General features: G+C 40.4%; 5 protein-coding genes across 10 annotated transcripts; 2 read left to right on the forward strand and 3 right to left on the reverse strand.

Annotated features, from left to right (window-relative positions):
- Positions 1–439: 439 nt before the first annotated feature.
- Positions 440–8,534, reverse strand: LOC103987769 (NADPH:adrenodoxin oxidoreductase, mitochondrial). Of its 3 annotated transcripts, none has more exons than XM_009406163.3 (14): positions 7,843–8,534; positions 7,542–7,676; positions 7,098–7,202; positions 5,808–5,921; positions 5,653–5,706; positions 5,103–5,219; positions 3,762–3,871; positions 3,591–3,664; positions 2,664–2,725; positions 2,036–2,231; positions 1,807–1,870; positions 1,604–1,671; positions 1,212–1,357; positions 440–881 (listed from the first exon to the last, which is right to left on the reverse strand). In XM_009406163.3, the coding sequence occupies exons 2-14, from the start codon at positions 7,668–7,670 to the stop codon at positions 648–650; spliced, it is 1,473 nt and encodes a 490-aa protein (XP_009404438.2). In that variant the 5' UTR covers positions 7,671–7,676; positions 7,843–8,534; the 3' UTR covers positions 440–647. The 3 variants fall into 3 exon arrangements, with proteins under 3 accessions (XP_009404438.2, XP_009404437.2, XP_064968640.1); XM_009406162.3 differs by having other exon boundaries at positions 1,212–1,360; XM_065112568.1 differs by lacking the exon at positions 2,664–2,725 and having other exon boundaries at positions 1,212–1,360; positions 3,591–3,660.
- A 53-nt stretch (positions 8,535–8,587) lies between these two features.
- On the forward strand, positions 8,588–11,016 carry LOC135614814 (cyclin-dependent kinase F-1-like). Its single transcript, XM_065112567.1, has 2 exons — positions 8,588–9,258; positions 9,851–11,016. Exons 1-2 carry the CDS (start codon positions 8,749–8,751, stop codon positions 10,823–10,825), a joined length of 1,485 nt encoding a protein of 494 aa, XP_064968639.1. The 5' UTR covers positions 8,588–8,748; the 3' UTR covers positions 10,826–11,016.
- Positions 11,017–11,284: 268 nt separating this feature from the next.
- On the reverse strand, positions 11,285–15,727 carry LOC103987770 (rho guanine nucleotide exchange factor 8). 2 transcript variants are annotated; one of them, XM_018827617.2, is made up of 8 exons: positions 15,636–15,727; positions 14,069–14,886; positions 13,771–13,887; positions 13,315–13,469; positions 13,096–13,170; positions 12,736–13,014; positions 11,933–12,253; positions 11,285–11,844 (listed from the first exon to the last, which is right to left on the reverse strand). In XM_018827617.2, the coding sequence occupies exons 2-8, from the start codon at positions 14,310–14,312 to the stop codon at positions 11,410–11,412; spliced, it is 1,626 nt and encodes a 541-aa protein (XP_018683162.2). In that variant the 5' UTR covers positions 14,313–14,886; positions 15,636–15,727; the 3' UTR covers positions 11,285–11,409. The 2 variants fall into 2 exon arrangements, with proteins under 2 accessions (XP_018683162.2, XP_064968638.1); XM_065112566.1 differs by lacking the exon at positions 15,636–15,727 and having other exon boundaries at positions 14,069–15,505.
- Positions 15,728–17,526: 1,799 nt separating this feature from the next.
- Positions 17,527–20,938, forward strand: LOC135614815 (uncharacterized). Of its 2 annotated transcripts, XM_065112569.1 has the most exons (5): positions 17,528–17,718; positions 17,883–17,932; positions 18,013–19,656; positions 19,845–19,983; positions 20,147–20,938. In XM_065112569.1, exons 3-5 carry the CDS (start codon positions 18,016–18,018, stop codon positions 20,809–20,811), a joined length of 2,445 nt encoding a protein of 814 aa, XP_064968641.1. In that variant the 5' UTR covers positions 17,528–17,718; positions 17,883–17,932; positions 18,013–18,015; the 3' UTR covers positions 20,812–20,938. The 2 variants fall into 2 exon arrangements, with proteins under 2 accessions (XP_064968643.1, XP_064968641.1); XM_065112571.1 differs by lacking the exon at positions 17,883–17,932 and having other exon boundaries at positions 17,527–17,718.
- Positions 20,939–21,112: 174 nt separating this feature from the next.
- LOC135614816 (uncharacterized) lies at positions 21,113–25,263 on the reverse strand. 2 transcript variants are annotated; one of them, XM_065112573.1, is made up of 7 exons: positions 25,046–25,263; positions 24,785–24,965; positions 23,857–23,984; positions 23,599–23,702; positions 22,740–22,827; positions 21,948–22,009; positions 21,113–21,543 (listed from the first exon to the last, which is right to left on the reverse strand). In XM_065112573.1, exons 2-7 carry the CDS (start codon positions 24,895–24,897, stop codon positions 21,391–21,393), a joined length of 648 nt encoding a protein of 215 aa, XP_064968645.1. In that variant the 5' UTR covers positions 24,898–24,965; positions 25,046–25,263; the 3' UTR covers positions 21,113–21,390. The 2 variants fall into 2 exon arrangements, with proteins under 2 accessions (XP_064968645.1, XP_064968644.1); XM_065112572.1 differs by having other exon boundaries at positions 24,785–24,969; positions 25,046–25,262.
- Positions 25,264–26,055: the final 792 nt, after the last annotated feature.

Raw genomic sequence — 26,055 nt, forward strand, 5'->3', positions numbered from 1 at the left:
AAATTTAAAATATTTTTATATCTATCTTTAAGTTCGTTTAGATTAGTCTCAATATTAATAAGAGGTGTGTGTGTGTGTATATATATATATATATATATATATAGTAAGGATAAATAGTTCGAAATAAATAGTATTTAGAGATAGATATACTGTAATTTTCTGAACGTGTGAAACGGGATTCCAGGATCTGGCGGTAGATCTAATGGATATAATAAGTCTTTTTGCGTTGACTTGAAAGTCAATTTAAGGGGCTGAGAAAGTCGTCGTCGGTTGACAATTTACATGAGTGGAGGTTGCTTCATTGTTCACAACATGGGGCTTTGATTGGCATCTGTGCTTCTTTGAGTCTTCATTTCTTCTTTTATTTTTCGACAATGGAAATTGGGAAGGAAGCTTTTCGATGATTTTAGTGTCCTGTGCAGAATAATAAAGCTTGAACTGAGCCAAACAAAGTTCTCCATTTCACCTTTGACAATCCATCTTGGAATTTCAAAGAACATTGAAGCATGTTGTTCTGTGGCCTACAAATTTCTTAATTTGTTATTGAATGAATTCATTAACTTTGAACTCCTCGAAATTGAAACTTATTTTGAGCAACAGAAATAGCCCAGAAAAAATAATGTAGGAAAAGCTACACTTTCTGTTCATCATCCAAGTGCAGCTTTGAGGAGTTCATCCCATGTTGTTAGCTTTTCTCTTGGCTTGTTTCTCAGTTGACCTTCCAACTTTTCCTTGGAGTCTATCTTCTCCCATCCACCGAATGGCACAAACCTGACATTCTTATCTTCCAGAGCTTGGAGGAGCCCTTGCCTGCCTGGTTTAGGTGATCCGGACGGTGACGCAATCAAACCGTTATCGATGTCTTCCAAAATGCTTGCAACCTGCAAATGTTAACACCAAAATAAATCACCTTGACGAAGACACTAACGACCTGATCAAAATTTTCTTTATCAAGGTGGTGAAGATTCACGCTCTCTAAGCCTTAAAAGACTTGCTATGATCTTGCCGTAAGCTTTAAACCACTTGGATAGATGAAGTCTGGAGGCAAGCTTGCTCATGTATATATAACTGATCTTACTTTTTACAGTACAAAACAATGTTCTATGCAGTTGTATGTGCAAAATGGTTGTTTCCGTCTTGATGTTAATTTTGTGACATATATTTCATGTTAAACACAGTCTACGAGTTATCCAAGGAAGACGTCAACTTACAGTTTCTTCAGCGCAATAGAGGTTTGTTGCAACTATTCCTGTCGGCCCTCTTTTCAACCACCCAACAACATATAATCCTTGCTCTATGTTAACATTCTCGGGCTGGTCGCTGCTGAGCACTCTGCCTTTCACATTGGGTACTACACCTGCTGATAGCCATTGTTGGAAAAAACCCAAGTGATGTGTAAGGAAAGAAGTCTACTATAAACTAACTTAAAATAAAATGAAAAATTACAAAAACTACATCATTTGGACAAACTAAAAATAGTTGAAATTTTAATTCTGCATATTATTGCATATAGCTAACCCTTCAGGTTTTAGCTTTTATTTGTACTAATGAAACTTGTAAAATCCACCAGAAGTAATGCTGCCAAAGGGCCTTGAGAACCAACCTCTGTATTTATCAAAAGGCAATCCATCAACCGGCACAGATTTGTAACCAATGCTCTTCAATACCAAACTAAAACAGGCAGAGTTCAAATTAGATGGTGCAGCTGATGCAGAGGAACACAAGCTCTCATGGTCTCATTGAACCGTAAAATTCATGATCTCCAAATCCAAATGGCAGCATACCAGAGTAAATTGGAGTACATACCCACAATTGAGGTCTTCAAACTGTCCAGTTCCAATCGCGACCTGTTTTCCAGAAAGACCATTTGCTGTGCAAATGACAAATGTTATGTCATAGGTTTCACAGAAAGACATGTGGCTGAAGCAATTTTATATTTAAACAGATCATGAAATCTTGCATGTAAGAGTAAATTGGAAGAATTAAGCACAGTGGCCCTGCCCTTTTAAAGAGCATGTTGCTCTCCAGATCTAACCTTTCAGACAAGTCTTTTCAAGTCGTACACCTCCAACTCTGGACTGATCCTCTGAAGGCAAGAATTTGTCGGGTTTCCTGAAGAATATAAAATGAAGTTCTCGCTGGCCAGCAAAATCATGTCCCTGATGGGAAGTAGCTGATTTACATAGCAAATCGTAGACTCGTCTCTGTATTCTACTAGCCTTTAGTTCTTCCTGTAATTAGAAAAAGAGAGAAAAAGCCTCAAGTTCTTTTATATTATTTTTTTGAAGCATAAGCAGTAAGTAAACCTAAAAAAATGCTATAAATATATGTAGATATTATGAAAATTGATAGTAAAACAAATTCCAAAGCCAGCAGTTACTGAAGGGGAATGCCCTTAAAGATAGTGCATTGTGAAGTTGCAAATCAAACAAAACTGAGTTGACAAGTCATCTAGTAAATAATATAACTTTACTACAAATGCAAGTAGAATAATCAAACTACTTTAGATCTGGAGTGCAAATTAGCAAGTAATATTTATTTCAATGTAATAATGTAATACTTCAAAGTGGGAAATCATTGTCAAATGACAGGACATGTAAAAGCAAGTGAATCTCAAACAAACAAAATATAGTTTTAGTGATTGTACTGCAGTTGATGCATACTTCATCAGCAGGAGATATAACTAGATCAGCTTCCCGAATGTGAACTTGCAGAATTTTCATGCCTGCACAAGTCATTCCAAAATAGAGAGAAAATATAATACCATAAAGGCCAATATGAAGGACTCAACTGTCTTAAACCATAACTTCCATAAGAAATTAGCCAGACTAGGCTGTGGTAAGTGACAGCTATACATATGAACAGGAATAAAATAGCTTGTGCATGCATCTCAGATATTGTTGTTAAACCCCTATTCTCAATCACTTTTAACCTGTCACAGCTTTTCTCTTAACAGCTTGAGATACTGAATCTTGATCATTTTCATTTTTTTTTAATATTTTTATATCCACATAGATGGTAATGTTAAAGAATTCTTCTTGCAGCCATCAAAATAATTAAATTTCATATGAAAAGGATATGCAAAAACAATCACTAGAAGCATAATAAGTAGCTATTGCTAAAGCATATCCCTACAGAAGTGAAATCCCACAGTTATCCAGCAAACTCTTTGTTGCTTGGAGCATGATTTTAGATATCAATATTCAATGATATCGATACACATACTGACCAAGGATCATACCAGACAATGTAGCTCAATCTCGGTCGCTATTCGTTTTTCATTATAACTCAGCAGTATAGATCAGTATACCACCAGTATACCAATATTGTACCCATCTAACAAGTAGTCGAAATCAGTATTGGGTCAGTATTTACAATTTGGGCTTCGAAAATTGAATTCTTTCATAGTCATACTTGCATGGTTGGAAATTGCATGTATAAAGGAACATAAGCCTTTGACGACTAATGCAAATTTTGTTTTACAAGTAAATAAGTATGCAGTTCCCATTTTTCTAATGATGAAATACACAGTGATATGTGCTGTGGTCAAGTTATCATCATGCATATCTGTCCTGCAAAACAAATCATACCAAGAATTTCACGCAGTTCCTTTGCTGTGCAAGCTGCCTGTGCTGGGCCTCGTCTTCCAACCAAGTAAACCTTTCTTTAGCAGTAAGGGATAATATGAATCAAAATTGTGTCAAAACTGCAAGGTAAACATTACTGTGGGCACTAATTAACTTGTTTGGCCAAGCAAAAACCTTATGGTGCTTTCCTGAAGAGAAACTAAAGCGTGTTCAGCAATATCTGTTGTCTGCAACTCGCTCATAGGTCGCAAAAGAATACGTGCAACATCAAGAGCCACATTACCCTGAAAGCATCATCATTTGAAAATTAATGGAATCGCTATTATGATAGAGTAATCCATGATGAAATGCAAACTAATTTCAAAATTAGTTTTCAAATGCAAAAACAAGTTCAATTTCCTTCACTTCAAAATTGTTAAATAACTAATATTCTCAGCATGTCAAGAGATTGTCAAACTTCATTGCTTAGTATATGCATGTCAATCTTCTCTTGAGTATATACTCACAGAACAGATGCTTAAGAAACCAATTTAAAAATTACAGCTACAGGTGCAACATGGCTCAATATTGACATAGGTGACCGCTGACAATGAAAAGAAAAGTCAAGCAAAAAAAGTAAAATTAAAGAAGGTCAGATAGTCTAATAGTTTAAAGCAGGCAGAGTCTCTAAAATGTGCTTCACAGAAGCCACGGGAAATGGAAATAACTAAAGCAGCATGACAAGTGAAAGAGGGAAGATACTATGATGAGGTTGGAAAAAAATAGACTTAGGACTAAAAGCCAGGATCAGAGTATTAAACGGGAAGCAAGAGTAAGGATCACAATTTCAAACCTGAACCACAGTGCACCAGCTTGATTTGACTCGGTCAGGTCAGGTTTCAACAACTTTGATTAGGGAATAAGACAGGGGCAAGATATGATTATAAAAAAAATGATTGAGACCAGGGTAGAGATGGCATCACTTATTTCTGGCTCAAAATTTGCCTACCCCATCCCAGCTTGCCAAATGCAGCAAAACAACCAGCCTCACCAATTTGAAATAAGTAAAATCCCTAATCATCTTGCAAATATAATGCCAATAGTATGTGTACTCCCACATACTTCAAATTGTTTGGAATAGGAAAAAAGGAACACCACTCTCTTGTAGATTGGGGAAGGTATTGTATCCATGGAAAGAAAGAGATACAAATGAAAGATGCTTAGTAACCATACAAGAATCTTAAAAGATTAGTATGTATCAGATGGGATGTATGGTACACCTTGATACACAGCTGAAAAAAATATTAAAAATTGTTTAACATGCCAGCATTTATCAGTGAGCTTCACACAACAGATTGTCAAAACCCTGTAATACCAGTATTTAATTCCATGCTCTACATGAAAATAATGCGCTAGTATTTAGTCAAGCAAAACATCTACAGAATCAATAGTTTTGTTCAATTATTCCATATTCAACTTCTAAACAAATATTTTTTATATGCTACAGCAACTTGCAAATAAATTTCACCAAGGTACCTGGCCAAGTACTACAGCTGTATCAGTACACTTCAAATCAGGTGCCATGTAACGGCAGTCAGGATGTCCATTGTACCACCACACAAACTCTCTTGCCGAGTATATCTCTTTCAAATTCTAGAGCAGAAAAGGAAGAAAATGAGAATAACATATGTATCTCCCAAAACTTGAACTGGAACTGTCATTTTATTTTGCTATGTATAAGTATATGCCTATTCGTCAATTACAATTTGTGTTGCAATAAGGAGATTGGGTAAACACCTTAGTTTAATTTAACATGTAAACACCTACTATATCATTGTCCCAGTTGGTTGTCAATGAGTATTTAATGCAACGTTGTCAGGCAATTTTGATCATCTGGGTGTTCCATTCTTCTATGAAACATCTACTAATAGTTTCCAAATGCATCAAGAGTCTGCATCATGTTGCATATCTATTAAAACCAAATGATAATTGAGTAACATGAAAACATAAAAACATGACTTTTTTTTAGTTTCTAGATTATAAGAAAGAACTCAACCAAAAGATTGTGTAACTTTAAAAAACTTACTTCCCCTGGGACACCAAGAGATCTGTCACTTTCAGCACCATAAGCAACAACAACCTGATCGTGGAATGTACAAAGTTTTAACTAAAGGCTGAAATGGATGAAACATGAGGGCAGCAAATAATCTACTACTGCCAATTGTCACTTTTAAAACTTACCACATCATACATATCACGGAGTTCAGACAAAGAAACATCAGATCCTAGTGATACATTCCCGAAGAATGAGCACCTCTCATTTGAAGCAACCCGAGAGAACTGGTTAACAACAATCTGTGGCCAAGTTTCTAGCGAACTAAGTTCAAAAAGAAATATCATAAACAACACAAGATGACATCTGTAGATGACTAGAGCAGGTAGCGACTTGAATATAAAAAGCTTATTAAACTATTTGAATTGATCTACTGAATGTATTCAGAAAAGAGTTTTAACAAGATGAAAAGGCTGGTTAATAGCTGCGCACGTCCTTCTGCGTATTTTCAGTTATAAGAAATCATGTAGATTAGATTATTTGATTTAAATCATATTATTGAATAAAATGATAAGAAAGTCAAATCGGTTCAGCAGGCAGATTTCAGTACTTTATCTACCTGGAAGCCTCCATATGGTTGGTTTATGTCATTTTGAACTCATTCTTGCTACACAACACATTTTAATCCATGTCCAACACAAATAAAAGGTATGAGAGCATCCTCAGGTACAATTACTTTAAGGGTTAGTGATGTGTGTAGACAAGACATAGATGTTAATGGCTGACCCTGCCTGCAATAACCTGACTGAACCCAACCTGACCTCAAAGCTGGACCCAGGCTAAGTTGCCTGCACTCTAGGACAGGTTGGGTCAAGCTATGGGCAAGCACCACAAATCCAAGGTTTGGCCTGGGTTAACCTCCAACTAGACCCAACCCAACCAAGTAGCAGCCCCACCAAGAATGCTTTTATGAATCTCCCTACTTCACACTAGCAAATCCATTACCTAAAACCAAAGGATGAATAAATGCTCTACAACAATACCCTTTTTTTTTTAACTAAATGTCACGAGACTTGTAAGTTCTGATCTGCACAAAAGGTGAAACATCTGGCCACGGTCTTGGATTGAGGCTCGGTGAAATATAGGCATGTCTGTGAGATACAGATTTCATGTCCTGCCATAGGATGATGATGATAGCATGGTCTATCTCATTCACTATTAGACACCAAAAAATGGCTGTTGTCCAGGGGCAGGCTGCCAAACCAACTATACCACTTACATGCAGTAGTAATGAGTTCATTTAAGTTAGATACTTAAGATGTGAACTGCACAAAGATGAACTTAAACACTTATCTGATGTATATGAATAAAACAGATCGTTTCACTGGAAATGAAACCTCAATTTTAGTTGATGCCTTTGTCAAGATAACGATAACTCAAGATTCAAATAGATATTAGTCGTGTGAACTAAGGCATGCCTTTGTTTCAGGATGATCTGGTGCCACTCCCGAGCGAACTAATCCAAATGGTGTTGGCAACCGGTCAAGAATATCAACTTCTGCTCTTTCATGTGCCTTCAACATCTGCAATATTAAAAATCACAATAATGATAATCATCATACACCCAAAAACTGCAAAGATTCAAATGAATCAAGAACCTCATCTATGTAGAAATGTCTATTAATGAGAAATTTTAAATGAATGTAAAATTGCTTCATATTCTCGACGAGCTCTTAACAAAACAAAAAGGTGAGAAACGGGTGAAATTCCAGAAAGAATCCAATGTTTTGCCAAGATTAGACAACAATTTCCATATCATTTAAAGTAAAAAAAATCTTTTCATCAAGCTACAATAACTGAATAGCAGGATTTTTTTTACAGTTTAAATTACAAAGCAAATCAAGAAAAGGAACAGTAGGCACCTTCTCAGCAGTGTAAAAACCAGCAGGGCCGCTGCCAATGACGCAGACACGAAGAGATTTATCATTCAAAGAGGAAAAACCTCTCGAGGTCAGTGTCTTCCACCCACGGAAAAGCAATCCACCCTTCATTCTCTTCTGTTGTCGCCCAAAAAAGATATCGATCGATTCATAATTTTGTCTTGATTTCGTTTTTAAAAAGATTGTAAAAAATCTTGCTAGAATCCTGGTCTATACTCCGCAAAGTGAACGGAAGAGTACATTATAGGAAAGGATTAACTAGGAAAGAGGCTTACAGCCTTACCTTCTTCCAACGATCAGAGACCGTGAAGGGCGGGCGCGGGGTCGGATGTCAGGTGGACAAGGCTCAAGAATCTGGAGCCGCAAAGGGGGCTGCAAGGCGCTGAGCTGAGAGGGAACGCCTCGTAAGAGTACCGTCCAAGGCACAGCGAAGGGTATACAAGATGATGGCACTGCGAAGTCGAAGACTGCAATGGAGGGAGAGTGGACCACGATGAGGCGGCGAGGCAAGGGCGTGTTCGTTGGGACGGTGGAGGAGGCCGAGGAGCAGGGTCGCTGGTTCGAGTCGAGCAGAAGAATCGAGAGGTAAATAGGGAACAACCAAAGACAGAAACTCCCTCCCGCGGAGTCCGTATTAAACTAGAACCGGAGACCGAATCTGATTAGAAATCGGGGTTTCTTGATCTTTGTCGATGACGCGAACTGCCATCATCAAAAAGCCACCCTTTTGACTTGTAATCAGGATCAACTGGGGGCGACGCAGGAGGAGAGGCCCAAAGGAGGAGGGAGGGGGGTTGTCGAGGAGACTCGGGGGGCGGGTGGGGTAAGGGAAGAACAGCGAAGGAGGAGAAAGAGGGAGAATGGCAGAGAGACGGGAGGAGAGACCGGAAGTGGGGGAGAGTCACCGCCGACGGCCTTCACAAGCGGAGGATCACGGAGCCGAACGACACATGGAGTCCGGTTTCAGGGATCGGAGTGAATTGGTTCGACCGAACCAATTCTCTCGATCAAACCTCGATTTAAGCTCGATGTGTGTTCCATCTGAGTTCAGAAAAATAATTTGCTTATTATTATTTATGAAAAGTACGAAGGTCGTACTCCTTTTTACCGATCGCATCCACTTCGGGTGACCACCGCGCCGTCCTCGACCAGAAACCCTCGTTGGCTGCAACCCTCGATCTCGATCGTCATGGATTCTTCCCCTCCGCAGCCGATGCCGGTGCGGACTTCGTCCCGGAGCTGGAGCATCTACGGCCGCGGCGAGATCGCCCAGCGGTACGAGATCCTCGGCCGGATCGGCTCCGGCGCCTACGCGGACGTCTACCGCGGCCGTCGCCGCTCCGACGGCCTCATCGTCGCCCTCAAAGAGATACACGACTACCGGAGCTCCTTCCGCGAGATCGAGGCCCTGCAGGCCCTCCGCGGCTCCCCCAACGTGGTCGAGCTCATCGAGTACTTCTGGCACGAGGACGAGGACGCCGTGCTTGTGCTGGAGTTCCTCCCCGCTGACCTAGCCGCCGTCATCCGGGAGGCGAAGAGGAGCGGGGGGATCGCCATCGGCGAGGTGAAGCAGTGGATGGTCCAGATTTTGAGGGGGGTCGAGGCATGCCACAGGAGCTCGGTGGTGCATCGCGACCTCAAGCCGTCAAACTTGTTGATCTCGGCCGTTGGGGTTCTCAAGCTGGCAGATTTCGGCCAGGTATCTGTTCGATAGATCTCCATAAAGCTTTCATCTTCTTGCTTCATTTTTCAGAATAGTACTACAGTATTCCAGACTAAGATTAGGTCAGATCGATCAGGTCAACCGAGGGCAAACCATGGCCATGAAGATGATATGAGCTCATAGTCTTTGTGACTTGGTTAACATATGATTGGTTCTTAGCTAACATAAAGAACAAAGGGCACTTCTTATGTTTATATGAATAACAAATATACTATTTGTATTATGAGATATTCAAATTGTAACAAAGGCACCATAAATGATTTTATCTTCAGGAAAGGATTATATTGAGGGTTAAAATCCTTATTTTTTCATGAATTATGACAGACCTACAATTTTTATAAAAGAAACCTTTAGATTGCATTCTAGTAGGCGATAACATTGTTTTTTGCTTGTGAATATAGTGGGGATGAACTGTGGTTAGTTAGATGGAGGCACGTATTAGATGAACTCCTCCTTTGCTTTTCGCTCGTGGGTATTTTTATATTCACGATCTATAGTCGTCATTAATCATTAAATTGACAAACTGTTTTTTCTATCAGAGATTGTTGAATCTGTTTATCCTTTGCAGTCGAGGATGCTTCAGGAGAATAGATTGATATCGATTGACAGTAGTCCACATGAACAATTTTCAGAGAATGAGACATGGGTTCAACGACTGCCTACGGTTCAACATGAGGGGAATACGTCATTGCCAGACGAATCCGGTGTCCAGGATGTTCAAGAGCATAGATCCGATCAACAGAATGCACAAGGCCTCCGGCAGGTCAACGAAGATGACTATCTGAAGGAGTTGTATGGTCTGAAGGCAAAGAATACGACATATGATAGTGATAAGGAGATGAGTTTGCAAGATGGTGACACGTCTTGTCTGGCCACCTGTAGTACGGGTGACATTGAGGTTGATCCCTTCAAGGGCTCTTATTATTCTTACGACGCACAGGAAGATGAAGTAGATGAATCTGGTGCTCTGACTTCATGTGTTGGGACAAGGTGGTTTCGAGCACCTGAACTACTCTATGGATCGATGAGTTATGGAAAAGAGATTGACCTCTGGTCGCTAGGCTGCATTTTTGCAGAACTTGTCAGTTTAGATCCTCTATTTCCAGGGACATCAGATTTAGATCAACTGGGTAGGATCATCACTGTCTTGGGCAATTTAACCGAAGAAACCTGCCCGGGTTGCTCAAACTTGCCTGATTATAACAAGATCTCCTTCAGCAAGGTTGAAAATCCTACTGGCCTGGAAGCATGCCTTCCCAACAGATGTGCTGCTGAAGTTGGTCTTGTGAAGAGGCTGCTGTGCTACGATCCTGCTTCTCGGGCTACTGCAGCTGAGCTGCTCCACGATCACTACTTTGCTGAAGAACCTCTGCCCGTGCCTCCGAGTGAGTTGAAAATCCCTTCTAATAAAGAAGAGCACAATGAGAGCTCTCCAGAGGCATGGGCTGATTACAGGGACATGGATTCAGATTCTGACCCTGATGAAATTGGCAACATAAATGTTTCTACTACAGAGAAAGGTTTTTCTATTAGGTTCTCATAGTAAGTCTCCAGACATGACAGGCCCTTGCCATTTCATATTTATGATGAATTTTCTTGGCAGATTGTTGATGCACTATAGGCCTGACATTAAAAAATGTGCGAGGGGGAAGGTTCATTTTGTGATGTGATGCTAGCATTGTTTTCATTGTTACTATCGTTGGAACAGTTGAAGCCATTATTTGGTTTGTATTATTGAATCCTTTTCCATCATGTGTGGATTCAAAATGACGAAAACATCAGGTGTATACGATTTAGCTGAACCTGAATAATTGGGACATGTGATGAAGTGATTCAAAACACATCACAAAGTATTTCTCATCTTCATTGTTTTTCATCATTCTACAATTCCCCTTTAGAACAAGTTGATGATGTTGGAAGCGGACTACTGAGCATTTCATGTAATTGAGATAAGCTGAGTATGGAACATGAGAGTTGCTGTTACCATCTACAAAAAAGGGTTGAAAGATCAACTCACCAGTTGGAGCTATCAAGGATCTAGAATGCTTTTGAACTATTTACACTTGATTCCAAGTTGCCTCCGTTGCTACCAATGTCGGTATCCTCTCTTGTACTTGGTGAGGGTCTTTAATGACGAGCCGTTGGGCTTCTCAAGCATCGTAAGTTCTCGAGTTTTTCGATATATGAAAATTTCTTTGTCGTAACAACATCAGGAGGCTTCTTCATCTTCTTCATGTCTTGTGAGCTGAACGTGTCTTCTTCTAAGCTCCCTGAATTCTTCATTTCTGTCTCAGACTCTGGATCGAAATGCCAACCCATGAAATCTGATAGTGTCATCGAACTAGGTGCCTCCTTCAACTTCTCCATCTCTTCTTCGGGGTTCAGTTTCTTCACTGCTCCTAGGTCGGAGTCTGTCAATAATTGCCTTCTACTTGAATCTTTGAGGGATGGATCTTGAGTGAGAGAATCAGCATAAAGTACATCTTCGATCTGTGACATCACGGTGAAAGCCAAGCTCTCTAAAATCCTTGAGTAGCTTTCCAAAATAGATTGTCCAACATCCTTCAGAAAGAACAAAGATATTTTCTAGATTATGTAAGTTGTTTACCAAGTGGAAAATGATGGACTTGTTATAATTTTGGTTACTTACTTTGCTGTATTGGATTTTGCTTGTGTCAAGAGCTGACTGCGGAATGCCTGGGAACCGCAGCTTGAGAAGGTGTAAGATGGTCTCAGCTCTCTCTTCAAACTGCTCCCTCTTCTCCATGCTGACTGCTGAGCCCCAGGATGATTTTGTGTCCTTGTTGTGCATCTTTCGTATCCAAATGATAATGGATGCCTCGATTCGGTTTTTAAGGTCGAGGACCTTGTGCTCCGTTGACAAGTCCATCGATTCAAGGAATTCTTCAGGGTCGAAGCCATCATCGGTTATGCTCCGGTAAATTGAATCCCCAAGGCTTGCTCTTCCATTCTGCAATGCATTTGGAAACACCCAACTCAATATCATCTCATATATTGGAATGTCAAGTGAATGAACAATCTTCAAATCTGTGCTGTTATGCAGAAGGCCATATAACTGAAGTGACAACAGTGATATTCCTGTTCAGTGTTGAATGATTGAGACATTAAGCACAAAAATTTGAGGTAAAGAACTTAAGTTCATTAGTATGTCGTCATTTGTCTTTGATACTTTCATATAGCCACAAATGTATTAACTTTCATTTTACGTATCTTAAACGCAGATGAACATCAAATACAGCCAAAAAAAAAAAACTATCATAAATTTGCAAATCATTTAGCAAACCTGAAGAATCTATTCATGAACAGGTGCTGCATACAAACTGAAATATAATGAACTTGTAGGGGATTTAAACCAAGTCTTACCTTTGGTAGGGATTCAATGTAAGCCTGAAATATACTGAACTTGTAGGAGATTTAAACCAAGTCTTTTACCTTTGGGAGGGATTCAATGTAAGCCTCAGGGATTTCCATTTCCATTAGAACCTGAGCATTTATAGCCATTGCTGCCTTGAGAACTTGGTTGACAGATTCTTTCTGAAACTGCAGCCATTTTCTGGAAACTTCAGAGAGTCCATTCGAAGGGACTTTCACAATCGGAAGCCACCATTTATCTTCATTTCTCTTTGCGTTTGCGTTTGCTTTCTCGGCCTCATCGGCATCTTTCGATACGTACCAAAACTCGTTCTGGCCTTTGAAGTTGTCAAGATAACCCTGAAAGGATTATACCAACACAAAAAAATGTCTAGAAATTTGGACCAAAATGTAGTCAAGCGAATGGCTCGGCAGTCTTACAATGAGCATTGCATCAAGCTTTCCTAGTGCAGGGATGTTCATGAGAAGGTCTTTGCGTTGCTTAGTTATCATAATCTATACCATTAGAAAAGAAATAAGAATTCAATTATCTGAAGATTTGAGACAAATTTTGTTCACATGAAGCATAGATATCTGCAAAGATTTCAGAAAAATAAGCTAACTAAAATAAACTAAAAGCGAACTTTTTTTTAGTATCACCTCCATGTTGGATCCATCCTTTGATGTCTGTTGAGAAGGAACAAATTCCACAATATGATCAGTGACAGATAAAAGCCAATCAATTTCTTTCCTCCATCTCGCTTTCCTTTCAGCAGGCATGGGTTCCAGACGCCGCTGCTCGCTAAATACAGAAGCTACATATATCAAGAAACAAGAAATCAGAAAGGGTCGATAGATTCTTCATTGGGCTAGAAATCATTGAGATGTTGTTTAACTGATCTAGATTCCCTCGAAATCACTAGAGCAGTAGCAAGAATCCTTGTCGAACCAAACAATGGATTAACATTCTTTCTAAAGAGATTAATAGTACTACGACGAACGAATTCGGTACTGATTCATCGGACGGTAACTCTGTAAAACAAATTTCAATGCTTGCTTTATGTTTAGAAATGCAATATCCAATGAGTATAGGGAAATCAGGGATGAGGAAGATACCGGCAAGATTGGTGATGGCATTGGACAGAGCAAGAGCTGATGAAACTCCCTTTCCGCCACCTGACATATCTTCTCCCAAAAGCAGCTTTGAAAACTTCTCCTTCATTAGCTCCATATCTGCACCGAAGACACATCAGAACAGAAAGAAATAACTTAAATTGTTCTTTGGATAATCATCTCAAGATTGATTGATTCCTTGACAGCTCTCAATTAAACCAACAATCTAAATTATTTCATTTCATATTTTCTGGACATGGCTAAGAATATCTTCATCCGGGTATGATGATATCGATCACACCTGAAGGCGGCCCGTCTCGGCAGCCACCTTCCCTACTCAGGCGAGACTTGGGGATTTTCTGCTGCCCTTCAAGCGAGCGGCCGGGTCTCCCTCCCTGGCTAATATTTCCCTGAGCTGCCGAATCATTCCCACCTGCGATCTCCATGACCAGGCTGTGCGCCTGGCGCCCGGAGGCGTCTCCAATCTCGTTGCCTTGCTCCGCCGGCCTGTTAAGGCTGTGCCCCCGCTTGAGAAACCGAACCATCACACGACCCGGCGCTCCAAACTTCGACCTTAGGCCTCCAACGGGCGGAGAACGAAATTAAGGAAAGAGCGACGGTAAAACACCAAACGGAGATCGAAGTAGAAGGGTTGGACGTCGAAGGGGTGCGAAAGGTAAGAGCTTGAACGGTCGGGGAACGGGGGGAACAGATGAAAGTGCACCTCTTCGTCTTTGTCTCCTGTGAAGAGGACAGATGCAAGCGGCAAGAGAAATGTGAGAGCTTAACCGTTAGGAAATGGTGCTCAGGGTGGCATGAGAGAGGGAGGGAGGTGGATGAGGAGGAGAGAGTGAGCGATAGGGAGGGGTCGGATGGTTTCTTCAGCTCCGGCTTCTTGTTATGGGTTGGTAGCAGGGGAGGACGGGGGGTGGGGCTTTCCGCTTCCTTCTTTCGAGGGCCGATCCAAACGTGTCGGTTTTGGAGTGGTGGAGGGGGATGCAAAGTTGAAATAAATGGGAGGGAACCAAGGGCGGTGGTGCGTCCGCTTCGTCAGATGCCTGCCTGAAGGAGGGCGGAGAAGCGCCAGGTGCCCGGGAAATGCGCATGATGATCCCCCTCCTTCAAATCACATACGCAGCTCCAATTAGTATCTCTCTTATTTATGATTATTACTAAAATTAAAAAAAATAATAAAGAAAGTGAACACGGTTATTCAGATCATAGTGTAAATTACCAATCTCATCCATTGACTGGATGATGAAAGGAAAATGTTTAAGCAATTGAACCAAAAACATCAGATCAAAAATGTTTAATTGCCTGGCCAATGAAGATCTCTAATGGGTGAATTCAACTATAAAAAAAAAAATCAAATTAAGAGAACCAATCAATCACCCAGTCCTCGCCCAACCAAAAGCCCGAATCATCGAACCAATCAACTGAAAATTATCAAAACCCCCGATTTCCTCCCCCTCGATCTCCATCAAGAAACGATCAAGATCCGCACTGAACCACAAGCTCGAAACCCTAATCAAGAACGGCCGCTCCGAAACGGAACCGCAGAGATCAATCCCCGATTCCATCAAGAGGCCATCCAAATTCGCACAGCGATCGAGCTCAAACGGTATCCCTAATCAAGAACGACCCGCCGAAGCGAAACCACGGAGATCTTCATCTCCCCGATGGAACAGAAGCGATACGAAGCCGAAGACTCGATGAAGCCATACCCCACACCTCCTCGTTCCACGATCCCCGATTTCCTTCCATACGGAAACTAAGATTCGGCAATCTCCATCGAGGAGCGATCAAAATCCTCACCGACCTCACGGAAAACCTGATCAAGAACGGCCGCTCCGAAGCCAAATACTCACCTCTCCGACGGAACAGAAGCGGTAAGAATCCGACGACTCGATGGAGCGACGACGCACCTGCGTCAGATCCCCACCAGCTTCCTCTCTTCAGTTCTCGTAATGGTGTTATCCTTCCGGGTTGTTCCGTTCCTTATCAAGCGAGCGGTTTCGACCGAACCCCGGGAGATCGGAGGGACTAGATTCAGAGAGAGGAACACGGGACAAGATCTCCTCCGTCGATTTAGAGGAGTCTCTCGTACCCGCTTCCGCGATTTTGAATCCCAACGGTCGTCCACCGGGTATCGCCGGTCAAGTGATGGGCGGTCCACCGGCTTCTGGTTTGTACGTGTACCGACTCGGCTACCTTCCTTGTTGAATGATTAACCAACCGGGCTCGAGTGGGACCCACGGCCACGAGTCGGCGACCGACAGCGGGTAATCGGAGTACCGGGTAATCTTGATCAATCCAGACTCACCAGCAAGTGAACGGTCGTGATGAAGCCGCACTGATATCATCGTGGCATGGTGATTTATTTGTCCAATATTAACAAATATATATATACAAGGCAAATTCGGAGAAAGAAAAAAAAAATCCATATTTTATTTTCTAAGAAATGATATTTCTTTTTACATCTATACGACTGTCTCATCGTACCGTCATGATCTTGACGAGTTTCTATCTCTTTAGTTTCATCTTATTGATTGGGTTGTGATCTTCGTCTATTTTCATCCTCATCCATTGTTGTTGAAGTATCGCTATGGTCATCAATAATATTTGGCTTGATTGGATAAATCTTTAGGTTTTCTGAGCTATCAATAATCATTTTGTTTGGTTGCTAGTATCAACCAAAGTCAACAGTTCAGATGCATGTTGGAGGGAGATGGTGAAGAGTAATGCTTGAGCTCACAGTGGTGACAAGCTATGACATGGATCAATCTTGGAGGAGGTCAGATAAGAAAGTTGAATCTTGATTTGGCATATTGTAGAACAGGTTATGTGCTCTCTCACTGTTCTCTGACAACTCAAAGTTCCTTCCTTGTGAGACACCTAAAGAGGGAGAGAGGGGAAGTTTGGTTCCTCATGAATGGTTTCACATGCAAAATGTGAGATGTCAGGTAGTGTGGCATGGGATGCTTGTGATCAAGTTTAGGCATCAACTCACATGTTTGCTTTACTTGAAAGGGCCTTCTCCAATCTCATGATCAAGGTGACCTCAATAACTTGGTGGAACAGTCCTTTGGAGATGAACCTAATCATTGATTGCTAGCCGCAATCTATATTGGATTCGGTACCAATCGGTCCGACCAACAAAAAACCTAAATATTTCGAGTATATCGATTCATATATTGCTATAAATATTTTATACTATCAAATCAATGAGTTTAAATTCTAAGGATCTTTGAAGTCAGATCTCAATATGAAAGATTCATATTTGGTGCTGGAATTGATGCAGAGCTCAATGGCAGCACCATCCTAGAGATGCCCTAACATACCTACCTACCTTAAGGTTCAAAGCCTCCAATGATATCCAAAATCTGTTCTCCTGTGATGTGATCTAGTAATGACATTGCTAACTCAAGGAGATTCTTGATTAACCCATGGTCAAAGCATCCATGACACAGGATGGATTATTCCACATGTTGTGGCCATGACAAGCAGCAGTAGGTGGATCAACATGCAGATGCAGAAGAGAGCATATCCTGTCACTGTTGCTCAGATGTGCTCCAATCTCCTTCAACTTTCAATTATTGTTGTTATAATTATTTTGTTGATGGGGTGTTTGGTCTTTCCAAATGGATTTTGTCTTGCTTGCTTGCTTCCTAAATTCTCAGTCAACCTTACCCCATCCATGTCCTTCACATGTACTCAGTTTGACTGCTGTTATTTCCCAAAAGCTGACAGAAGCAGAAGATATTAAACCAAAGTAAATGAAGCAGAGTGTCAAAAGCAGCAGCACCTCTCTACATCAGAAACTTAAAGCCAAGTCCATGGCACCAAGAAAGAACAGCAGATGAAGCTAGCTGGCACAGATCTGGAGTGGTTCCTCAGATCACCCATGGAATGGGAGGCAGCAGCATGAGCTAAATCTCCAGTTTCTTTGAGGTACATTCATTCCCCCCCCCTACCTCCCTTAATTCTCTTGGAAGCAGTTCTTGAGATCTGTTCTCATTCATCAGTTGTGGATCAATTTTTGTGGTATTATCTGTCTCCCAGAATCTTGTAGGTGTGAGGTTCTTATGATTCCTCTTGTTCTTGTTCTAAATCAGATGTTTTTGACAAGTAGCTTAAAGATTTGGGAGTAGCTGCAAGATCTAGGGTACGCTAGTTTCCCTTTCTAGAACAAGAAATTTTGCCTGGGGAGCTCTGACCCTGTCGATCTTGTGTTTCTGTTCATAGATAATGTATCAGGACAGTCTAAAATCAGCTATTCGTAGATCATTAACCAAGCCTCTTCAATTACCCTCGGCTGATGGCCACGAAGCAGTCCAGTCTAGGGCAATTGGGAAGCCCAAAACTGGTTCTGCAATGGAGTTTACATCTGGAAGAAGTCACTCCGGCCAAGATCCGACTTCGTCCAAGGATAGAGAAGAAGAACAAGCCGTGGCTTACAGAAACAGCAATGACTTTCAGCTCTTGCAGGTGTCTAGAGAAGCTCACAGACTGGCTCAGGTGATTGATTCGTGGTCGAACTCCGCGAACATCGACAGTAGATCACAGTTTTTCGCGGATGATCTTCTTAGAGGTGCATTAGGTCTTCAGGAGTCACTGGACATGCTCAAAAAGTGCCAGGATGCATCAAGGAAGATGCCTAGAATCAACAGTAAGCAAAAGCAAGTTGAAGAGATTTGTGAACGAGAACTGGGATCTCAAAGATTTGCAGTCAGTAATTACCGGAACAGGTTGCATGAATCGCGAAGCTCAGCTGACGACTTCTCAAGGGATTGTGTCGAAGAGCTGAAACAAGTCATAAAAGAAAGCCTTCACAAGACAAATATACTGTCGTCCTCTTCTGATGACGAGAAGAACTCCTCGAGCAGATCGATGAGGTATGGTACAAGCAATCATTTTGAGGATAAGCACCTTGCGAAGAGCACAGTGCCAGTTACGTCGATTTGTTCCACTGATAATCCAAGGAAGGCTAGATCTTCAAACTTGATTGCCAAGCTCATGGGTCTGGAACAAGCCCGTCCGGAAATTGTTCAACCTAGCAAAAAAGAGGAAAAGAAGAACTGCGTGAACTCATGGAGGCCTGGGTTTGATGTAGAGATGCCTAAAGCAAGGGAGATGCCATTTTTGGCACAAGATAAATGCCAAAAACAACACGAACTAGATGAACTCATTGAGAATATGCATTTCGAAAGGCGTTTGAAGCAAAGCCAAGTTGAAGAAAATGGACTCGAGATGCCTTTCTTTGGTGCCACAGAACCCAAACAATGCAGGAGAAATCTACATAATGTTGAACAATTGCCACCGATTGTGATCATGAAGTCTTTGCATTTGCGCTACCAGGAGAGTGATGTCGAGAAGGGGCTTGATAGGGATAAGACCTCGATGCAGGACAGGATCCAAGCAGTTAAACTGGTTCGGGAGAATAGTTCGTATCATAAACATGTGTTAGCAAAGACATTGGAAGCAAAAGAAGTGAAGCATATGGAGAAGGATGTTACTGAGCCATTACCTTATTATGAGACTCCCTCTTCTCTGTTCCACAAACAACAAAACAAGAAGGCTGTTACGGTTCAGAAAAAGAACACTGGTGAGGAGAAACCATCAAGATTAAATGTGAAGAAACAAGAAGAGAAGAGAGTCAAGGCAACAAGGATACCGATATCTCATCCCAAGATTTCTGCAGTGCAGGAAAAGCCTAACAAAGAACTACCCGTAGCAAGGACTAAGGCTTCAGCACATGTAACTGCAACTCAAAATCAGGATTTGAAGTCTCCTTTGAGACCCATATCGAAAGCACCCATTGATTGTTCCAGGAACAGGAATAGGTCTGGAGCAAAACCGATTAGAAAGTCTGCAATTGCCGAATCTGTGGTATGTCTCCACTAGCATATGTAGGAACTTCATTTGATGAATGCTTACGTTTGACATCTTGAGACATTAAAATAAAATGTCTTGTTGTATAGGTTAAATTTGAGATATTATCTCAACATAGCAGTAGAACTATCCAAATACTGGTTATGTAGCAAATCTTCTCTTCTGAAATCAGATTGTGTCTGCAGGATGATGGCAAAAAACGCAAAGAAAATGGCAAATCAATCAGATCTAATAAGACGAATGATGTTCCAGAAATAACTGGCACTTCTCATGGTGATGACGACTTCAAACAGGAAGGGCAGGACACCAAACCCTTTGATCCAGGTTGGCATTCCCCAACTATGTTGGCTGAAATTAATTATAAATCCATTTATTCTGTCGCGACCATGATTTTCACATTGACGTGGAGCTTAAATCTCCACAAGACCACACAAAATTGGAATGATAATCTTACATAGTGTTATTTATGTGCTTCGTCCGAGTGCAGATAATGTGAACAAGGATCATAATATATTTTGTGAAGCGACATCGAAGAACAACCAGGACGGAAAAGACTACAGATTGACGGAAGCTGTTCAGCTTCCTGATTGCAATAAAGTCGATGCAGCCGCAGCTGGCACAGACGATGAACTCAAGAATGTTTTTCTCAGCAGCAGATCATTTGTAGGCTGTGCAAAACAGTTCTTCAATGTTGATGCTACAGAACCTGTACACCATCGGAGCGAAAGCGCAGATGAGGTTGGAAAATGCGACTCGAAGCTATTGCTGGACATTTCGGAGGAGCTAATGACATGGAAATACCACCAACAGAAGCATCATCTGGGCCATCCCTTGATGCAAGCCAAATCATGGAGTAGAATAACATACCTTTCCATCGATAAATTGGTGGAGGAAATTATAGACGGGATCAGAAAACTGAGCAGTTACAGCAAGCTGGACAGCGTTGCTGCTTCTGAAGACAGTCTCTACATCAGGTTGGAGAGGGAGCTAACCTGCAAGGACCCAGCCGTAAATTCTGTTTGGGATATTGGCTGGGACAATAGGATTTGCCCGGAAGAGGCCGACCAAGTTGCCGAAGAACTCGGCAAGCAAATCTTGTCTAGCCTGATTCGGGAGTCTGCACTGGAGTTGATACAGGGACAATGCAGATAATGTCTTCTGGAATACTCAAATTATCTGTTTTTTTTCATAATATTTAGACGTCTTTATTATTCTCTTCTCAGGATGACAAAAACATGCTGTTTGTATGAAGAAGAATCAAGAAAATTGTGATATGGAACATTTTCTGTCATGTCTTGAGGCTGCAGGTGACTTTGTACGAAGCATAGTTGAAATCATATGCTTCAAAGTCATGCCACATTGTGCTCTGCTGCAGCAAGCAATTAACATTTTCTGAATACAGGCCAAAGACGCAGCATTTCACATAAGGGTAAGATGAGAAACCCTAAGAGGGTTGAAAAAACCAAACAATGAATTAAGAAACAAACTGAGATTAGATTGCAGTACATGACATTCATATCATGGAAAATAGATGTCGACAACTGATTAAATAGTCACATTCCTTGTGTCCATATCACACATTATGGTCTATACTGGAAGCACAACGAAATGACAAACCAGAGCATCATTTATGATCGAATGAGGATCCTGCAGTGAATCCGTCCATCTTTCCATGGTGATCAAACAGATACTTGAAACCTTGAACTTTATCTTCGAGTTCTTGTGCGATGATCACATGAAGTCGTCTTCGAGTTCTTGCAAGGATTTATTAGCAGATGCAATTTGTTTGTTGGATGTCATCTTCTCTGAGACCATCAGGCTCTTGTAGCTCCGTATCTCTGACTGTTTCTCCTTCTCCAGCCTCTCCAATTCTTCCCTCTTTTTCTGCAAGACCATTAAAACCAAGGCTTTTGGTAATAACAGTTTACCCCACTCCAAACTTACTTATGAGTTCAGTTTTTCCTGTAAAAGCAGGGACCCATCTGAGGACAGACTAGGGAGAATGCTGCACATTTCAGATTAGCAACAAAATCTCCAGCCATTTCACCACACTCAGTGATACTTTATTTTGTCAAAGGAAAGGAGAATGCAAATTAGTGATGGAAATGATAATGCCATGAAACTAAACGCCAAGTTGATAATCAAAAACAGTAAATGATACGGTATGCTCCTCTCCCGAGGAGACTCAATCCAATCTTGTTGAATATATTTTTTTATCTTTACTGAACCTTGGGTGTCCAGATTTGCTCAACAACCTCATGTATTCGAAAGGGAAACAAGGGACTTACTTTATCTCTTAACTGGGCCTTCCTTTCTGCCCTTTCTACTGCATTGACAGCTTCTCTCTCAGCTGCGGATAAAGAGAATTTATAAAACTATCATGCTTTCAGTAGAATAACAGTGAGCAATTTGACTGCACACAAGAGCATGTGAAATCTCAGATCACACAAAATTTTAGATGAAAAACGTAGAAACCTCAGCGTGGATTTAACTTGTTCTAGACAACAAATAATGATGCAGAAATCCTCACTTCATCAGATTATGATATCAATTACACAATGCTTTCTGCCGCTTGCTTTTGAAAAACACCTTAAAAAAAACCATTCATGCATCTCTACTCTTGTATGCCGAAGAATACTAGAAAGTCATGATTTTAAATTTTAGCACAATTTCATATATGCATTTCTGATATCTTGACCACCTAATTTTGAGACTTCACACATACACTAAGCTTGTTAAACACTTAAACTATAAGAAACAATAAGCAGGAAAACTCCTGGAGTTAGGGCATATGTACAATATCAACGCATACATCACCTTCATGGTAATGCCAAAAGAGAGAACAAGATGATATGAAGAGCTCCCACATGGAAATTTTTATGGAAAGCTTAGGTCTATGTATATTATTGGACACAAATACCATAGTAACGTGTTTAAAAGAGAAAATCCAGACGGCACGCTTTTGCCCAATATTCATGGAGCTTCTCACATAAACTACTGTCTTTCACCTTATCATTAAATCACTAAAGTATATATTGCTTCCGCATCTCTACAGAGTCAAAGAAATTGCAAGATCTTACCTTTCAAGTCTGGCTTCCTCTCCACTTTGGTCTTGTTCAACCTGTTAACAATCTCATTTATGCGCTTTTCTACCTTCACAGTCCGTACCTGTCACAATAAACATGATCAATTAGGAAGAGTTTGAACAAACAAAGGATTAAGATAAAGTGAATGTTGAGCAAGGCGACATTTTGTAAGCAACAGTAATGAATAGGTGTGGTCATAACCATTACCATGTAACCTTCTCCAGAATCCAGGTAATATAATAAGATTTTTAGAACATAAGAAAAAAGAACAAAAGAACACTAACTTTCAGCAAGCAGTGCACCAACAGAAAGTAAATCTAGTACCAAAAGCAACAACTGCACAACTAACAAGAAATCAATATTGAATGATCTAAAATACTGCATACATTGTGCTCAAAGGATTAAGGCATATCAGGAACAATAAGTCTAGATATTTTAATGTGTATCCTAGGCTTCCAGATAATTGTAAAAATCCTGCTGGGTAATACAACTCGGTGAAGTCCTTTACGGGAACCGACCACTACATCAGACTTTGTAATAATCATCACAAGCTAAATGGGGTGATCATAACATGCAAAAAGTAACTATTTAAGATGGTGACCAAAATGTGCAGGAAAACTATGCATTAAAAAGATATCAAAAAAGAAAATGGAAACTTAAGTAACAATAATGTCTTTGTCCATGCAACTCCTGTTACATGCTTTCCGATAAAACTTCGTTTGTTGATCGGAAAAAAAGAAAAATCATGCAGTTCTTAGCAAGTTACTTCTCCAAGAAGTTCATAATTATAGCATACATATTGTGAAAAGATGCTAATACAAAATGAGTAAATATACAGAAGACAATATGTTACCATCTTAGGATTGTGGAAACCAACTTGACCGACATCCATAGAAGGGGTCTTCTTCAAATTAAACCATGGAGTATAAACAACATCCACATTGTTTACCTTATTGCCTGCAGAGACATACAACAGCGATACAAAACAAAATTCATATTGACATTGCTGAAAGCAGAAGGTCAGAAAATCTAATTGAAGAAAAAAAAGGTATTGAGATGGAATAACACAGAAGTGTTACGAAAAACATAAACAAGATACAGAAGTTTTTACCTTGAATTGAATTAGCTTTGACGAGCTGAGCACAGTCTTCCAACAAACCTTCATTTATATCATCAATAGTTTGACCCTTGTTCAATCTTAAATAAACATGCGCAGAGGACATTTTGTCCACATGAAACCTAGCAGAGCCAGAAGATTGATATGGGTGAATATTGAGGCCAGCAAAATCAACGAAGTTATATGTAGTCAAGAATGTTCGATGAAGTCTCGTTCCCAACAAAAAGAGGAAAACGATGGAAGATTCTGAAACAATTTAACCAAAAGCAAACCAAGATGATAAACATATTGTATGAAAGTAAAAGAAAAAATTGAGAATATGCTAGAAACTTGGCAACATGAAGCAGCCTTGCTTTCGCAAGGCTTCACACGTCTATTCAGAAAATAGAAACAATAGGCAGAATCATTAAGATATAATATGTTCAAGACCATTGTCGGGTCATCGAATCCCTAGTTCCAGGTGGCACCAATAAAACCAATATATTCCTACAATGATCTTGACACTCTCCACAAAATCAAAGTCTATTCAGCACTACTGATATCTGGTGCAAACTTCTCTTAGAAGACACACAAAAATAAATTGCATCCATCAAATGACATTTAGAGACTATCAATATAACAACATGTGAGGAATTTTCTTCTTCAAATATGACATAAGATCGGGCGAACAGGTTATTGCAATGCCTCCAGGAGATGATACGTCTCGCTCGATTTCCCTCACAAAACATTGTCATCATCAAAAGCTCCTAAAGTTAAGATCAAGATTACAGGATCAATTCTTGGATAGTAACTCGAGCGACTGGGCAGACAAAAATCCTCGATAATTGTCTTCCCCGACCAGCAACAAGCAAGTTACGGCAATAAGAAGAGAAACAGAAATACAAGGAGTCGATCGAACCAACTTATCTGCAAGGGCAATTACCAGATGTCTTCCGGGAACCCATACTTGATGAGCTCCTCATTCTCGTGCTTGTCCAACCCCATGAAGATGGTGTAATCGCCCGCCTCCGGCAGGGCCTTGAAGTAGAAAACCATCTCCGCCTCGACCTTCCTCACCGCAAAAACCAATCCGGCAGTCGCGGAACCTAGGGCTCCGGGCGCGGCTGTCTAAAATCGACGCAGAAACGTCAACGACAGAGCGAAATCTAGGGTTTCCGGATGCCCGAAAACAGGAATTTATTACCTTCCGATGCTCCGACGACGAATCGAATTCTGACACGGTATCGGAATCGATGCGAGATTAGGGTTTCTTGGAGGCGAACGGATGAGGCGGAATTTGAGGGGAATTTGTTCTTCGCTATCGATTGATCCGATCGATCCAACGCGACGGCGCAAGAAATAATATGATGTCGATACCAACCGCAGTGGACGAGAATTGGGGGGGAAAGGAAAAGATTAATGTTATTATGGCCGGTGGTGGGCTAAAGCGGCCTTTCATATACATTCTTCTAGAGACAATTTTACATAAATGTCCTATACATTTTTACAAATATTACAATTGTCCTTAAAAAATTTTCATAGCATTCATACTATAATGTTTATAATAAAAAAATCTATATAGACTCGAACATAAAATTTATTATTTATGCAACAATACACTAACCGATCATATCTCAGGACAGACACATATCTAATTTAAATCAAGTGCATGCTTTCGATCTTGATTAAAGTCATTATTTGATGTGATTATATTATATTTTGATCAACTTTAATCATGGAATAAATTAATTTTAAATAGAAATGCTCAATTTAATTATTAAATATTTTTTTTATTTTTAATAATATTTAAATTAGAAATACTCAAAATAATTTTTAATAATATTTATTAAATAATATTTTAATATTTATTAATTTAATAGTCATATCAATGGATAAATTGGTATTGATTATGATGATGAAGAACTTAGAGCGTGCATGTTGAACCCAATATATATCTTATGCCTCTTTCGATTTTTATAATTATGTTATTGATATGGCTTATATACTTGGTATCATTCATGTGGCAAAAGTTAGCCGTTATGTCGGTGGCAATGAGGAAGCTTGAGGTTGATGTGATACACTATGTCGACATAATAATTTCGACATCGTACAAGACATCATTGCAAAGTACAAAGCCGTTTTGAAAAGTTCCGTCATACGACACAGATCCGTGCAAATCGAACGGCACTCACATGGGAGGTACAAGCCGGTCGT

Source organism: Musa acuminata, chromosome BXJ2-6 (genome assembly GCF_036884655.1).
Source record: "Musa acuminata AAA Group cultivar baxijiao chromosome BXJ2-6, Cavendish_Baxijiao_AAA, whole genome shotgun sequence".
NCBI lineage: Eukaryota > Viridiplantae > Streptophyta > Magnoliopsida > Zingiberales > Musaceae > Musa > Musa acuminata.

Bases quoted from the DNA above. Each gene is read 5' to 3' on its own strand.
- LOC103987769 (XM_009406162.3), bottom strand. From the start codon at position 7,670: ATGAAGGGTGGATTGCTTTTCCGTGGGTGGAAGACACTGACCTCGAGA. The intron at 5,922-7,097 runs GCATGCCTTAGT...ACTTGGCCACAG, and splicing joins CAGATCATCCTGAAACAAAG to ATTGTTGTTAACCAGTTCTC. The intron at 2,232-2,663 runs GTATGCATCAAC...TTCTAATTACAG, and splicing joins TTATATCTCCTGCTGATGAA to GAAGAACTAAAGGCTAGTAG.
- LOC135614816 (XM_065112573.1), bottom strand. From the start codon at position 24,897: ATGGTTTTCTACTTCAAGGCCCTGCCGGAGGCGGGCGATTACACCATC. The intron at 22,828-23,598 runs GTAACATATTGT...TTATTGTGACAG, and splicing joins GTTTCCACAATCCTAAGATG to GTACGGACTGTGAAGGTAGA. The intron at 21,544-21,947 runs GTAAGTCCCTTG...ATGGTCTTGCAG, and splicing joins AGGCCCAGTTAAGAGATAAA to AAAAAGAGGGAAGAATTGGA.
- LOC135614815 (XM_065112571.1), top strand. From the start codon at position 18,016: ATGTATCAGGACAGTCTAAAATCAGCTATTCGTAGATCATTAACCAAG. The intron at 19,657-19,844 runs GTATGTCTCCAC...TTGTGTCTGCAG, and splicing joins CTGCAATTGCCGAATCTGTG to GATGATGGCAAAAAACGCAA. The intron at 19,984-20,146 runs GTTGGCATTCCC...GTCCGAGTGCAG, and splicing joins CACCAAACCCTTTGATCCAG to ATAATGTGAACAAGGATCAT.
- LOC103987770 (XM_018827617.2), bottom strand. From the start codon at position 14,312: ATGGTTCGGTTTCTCAAGCGGGGGCACAGCCTTAACAGGCCGGCGGAG. The intron at 13,888-14,068 runs GTGTGATCGATA...TCTTCGGTGCAG, and splicing joins CCGAGACGGGCCGCCTTCAG to ATATGGAGCTAATGAAGGAG. The intron at 12,254-12,735 runs GTAAAAGACTTG...AATGCATTGCAG, and splicing joins ACATTGAATCCCTCCCAAAG to AATGGAAGAGCAAGCCTTGG.
- LOC135614814 (XM_065112567.1), top strand. From the start codon at position 8,749: ATGGATTCTTCCCCTCCGCAGCCGATGCCGGTGCGGACTTCGTCCCGG. The intron at 9,259-9,850 runs GTATCTGTTCGA...TATCCTTTGCAG, and splicing joins AGCTGGCAGATTTCGGCCAG to TCGAGGATGCTTCAGGAGAA.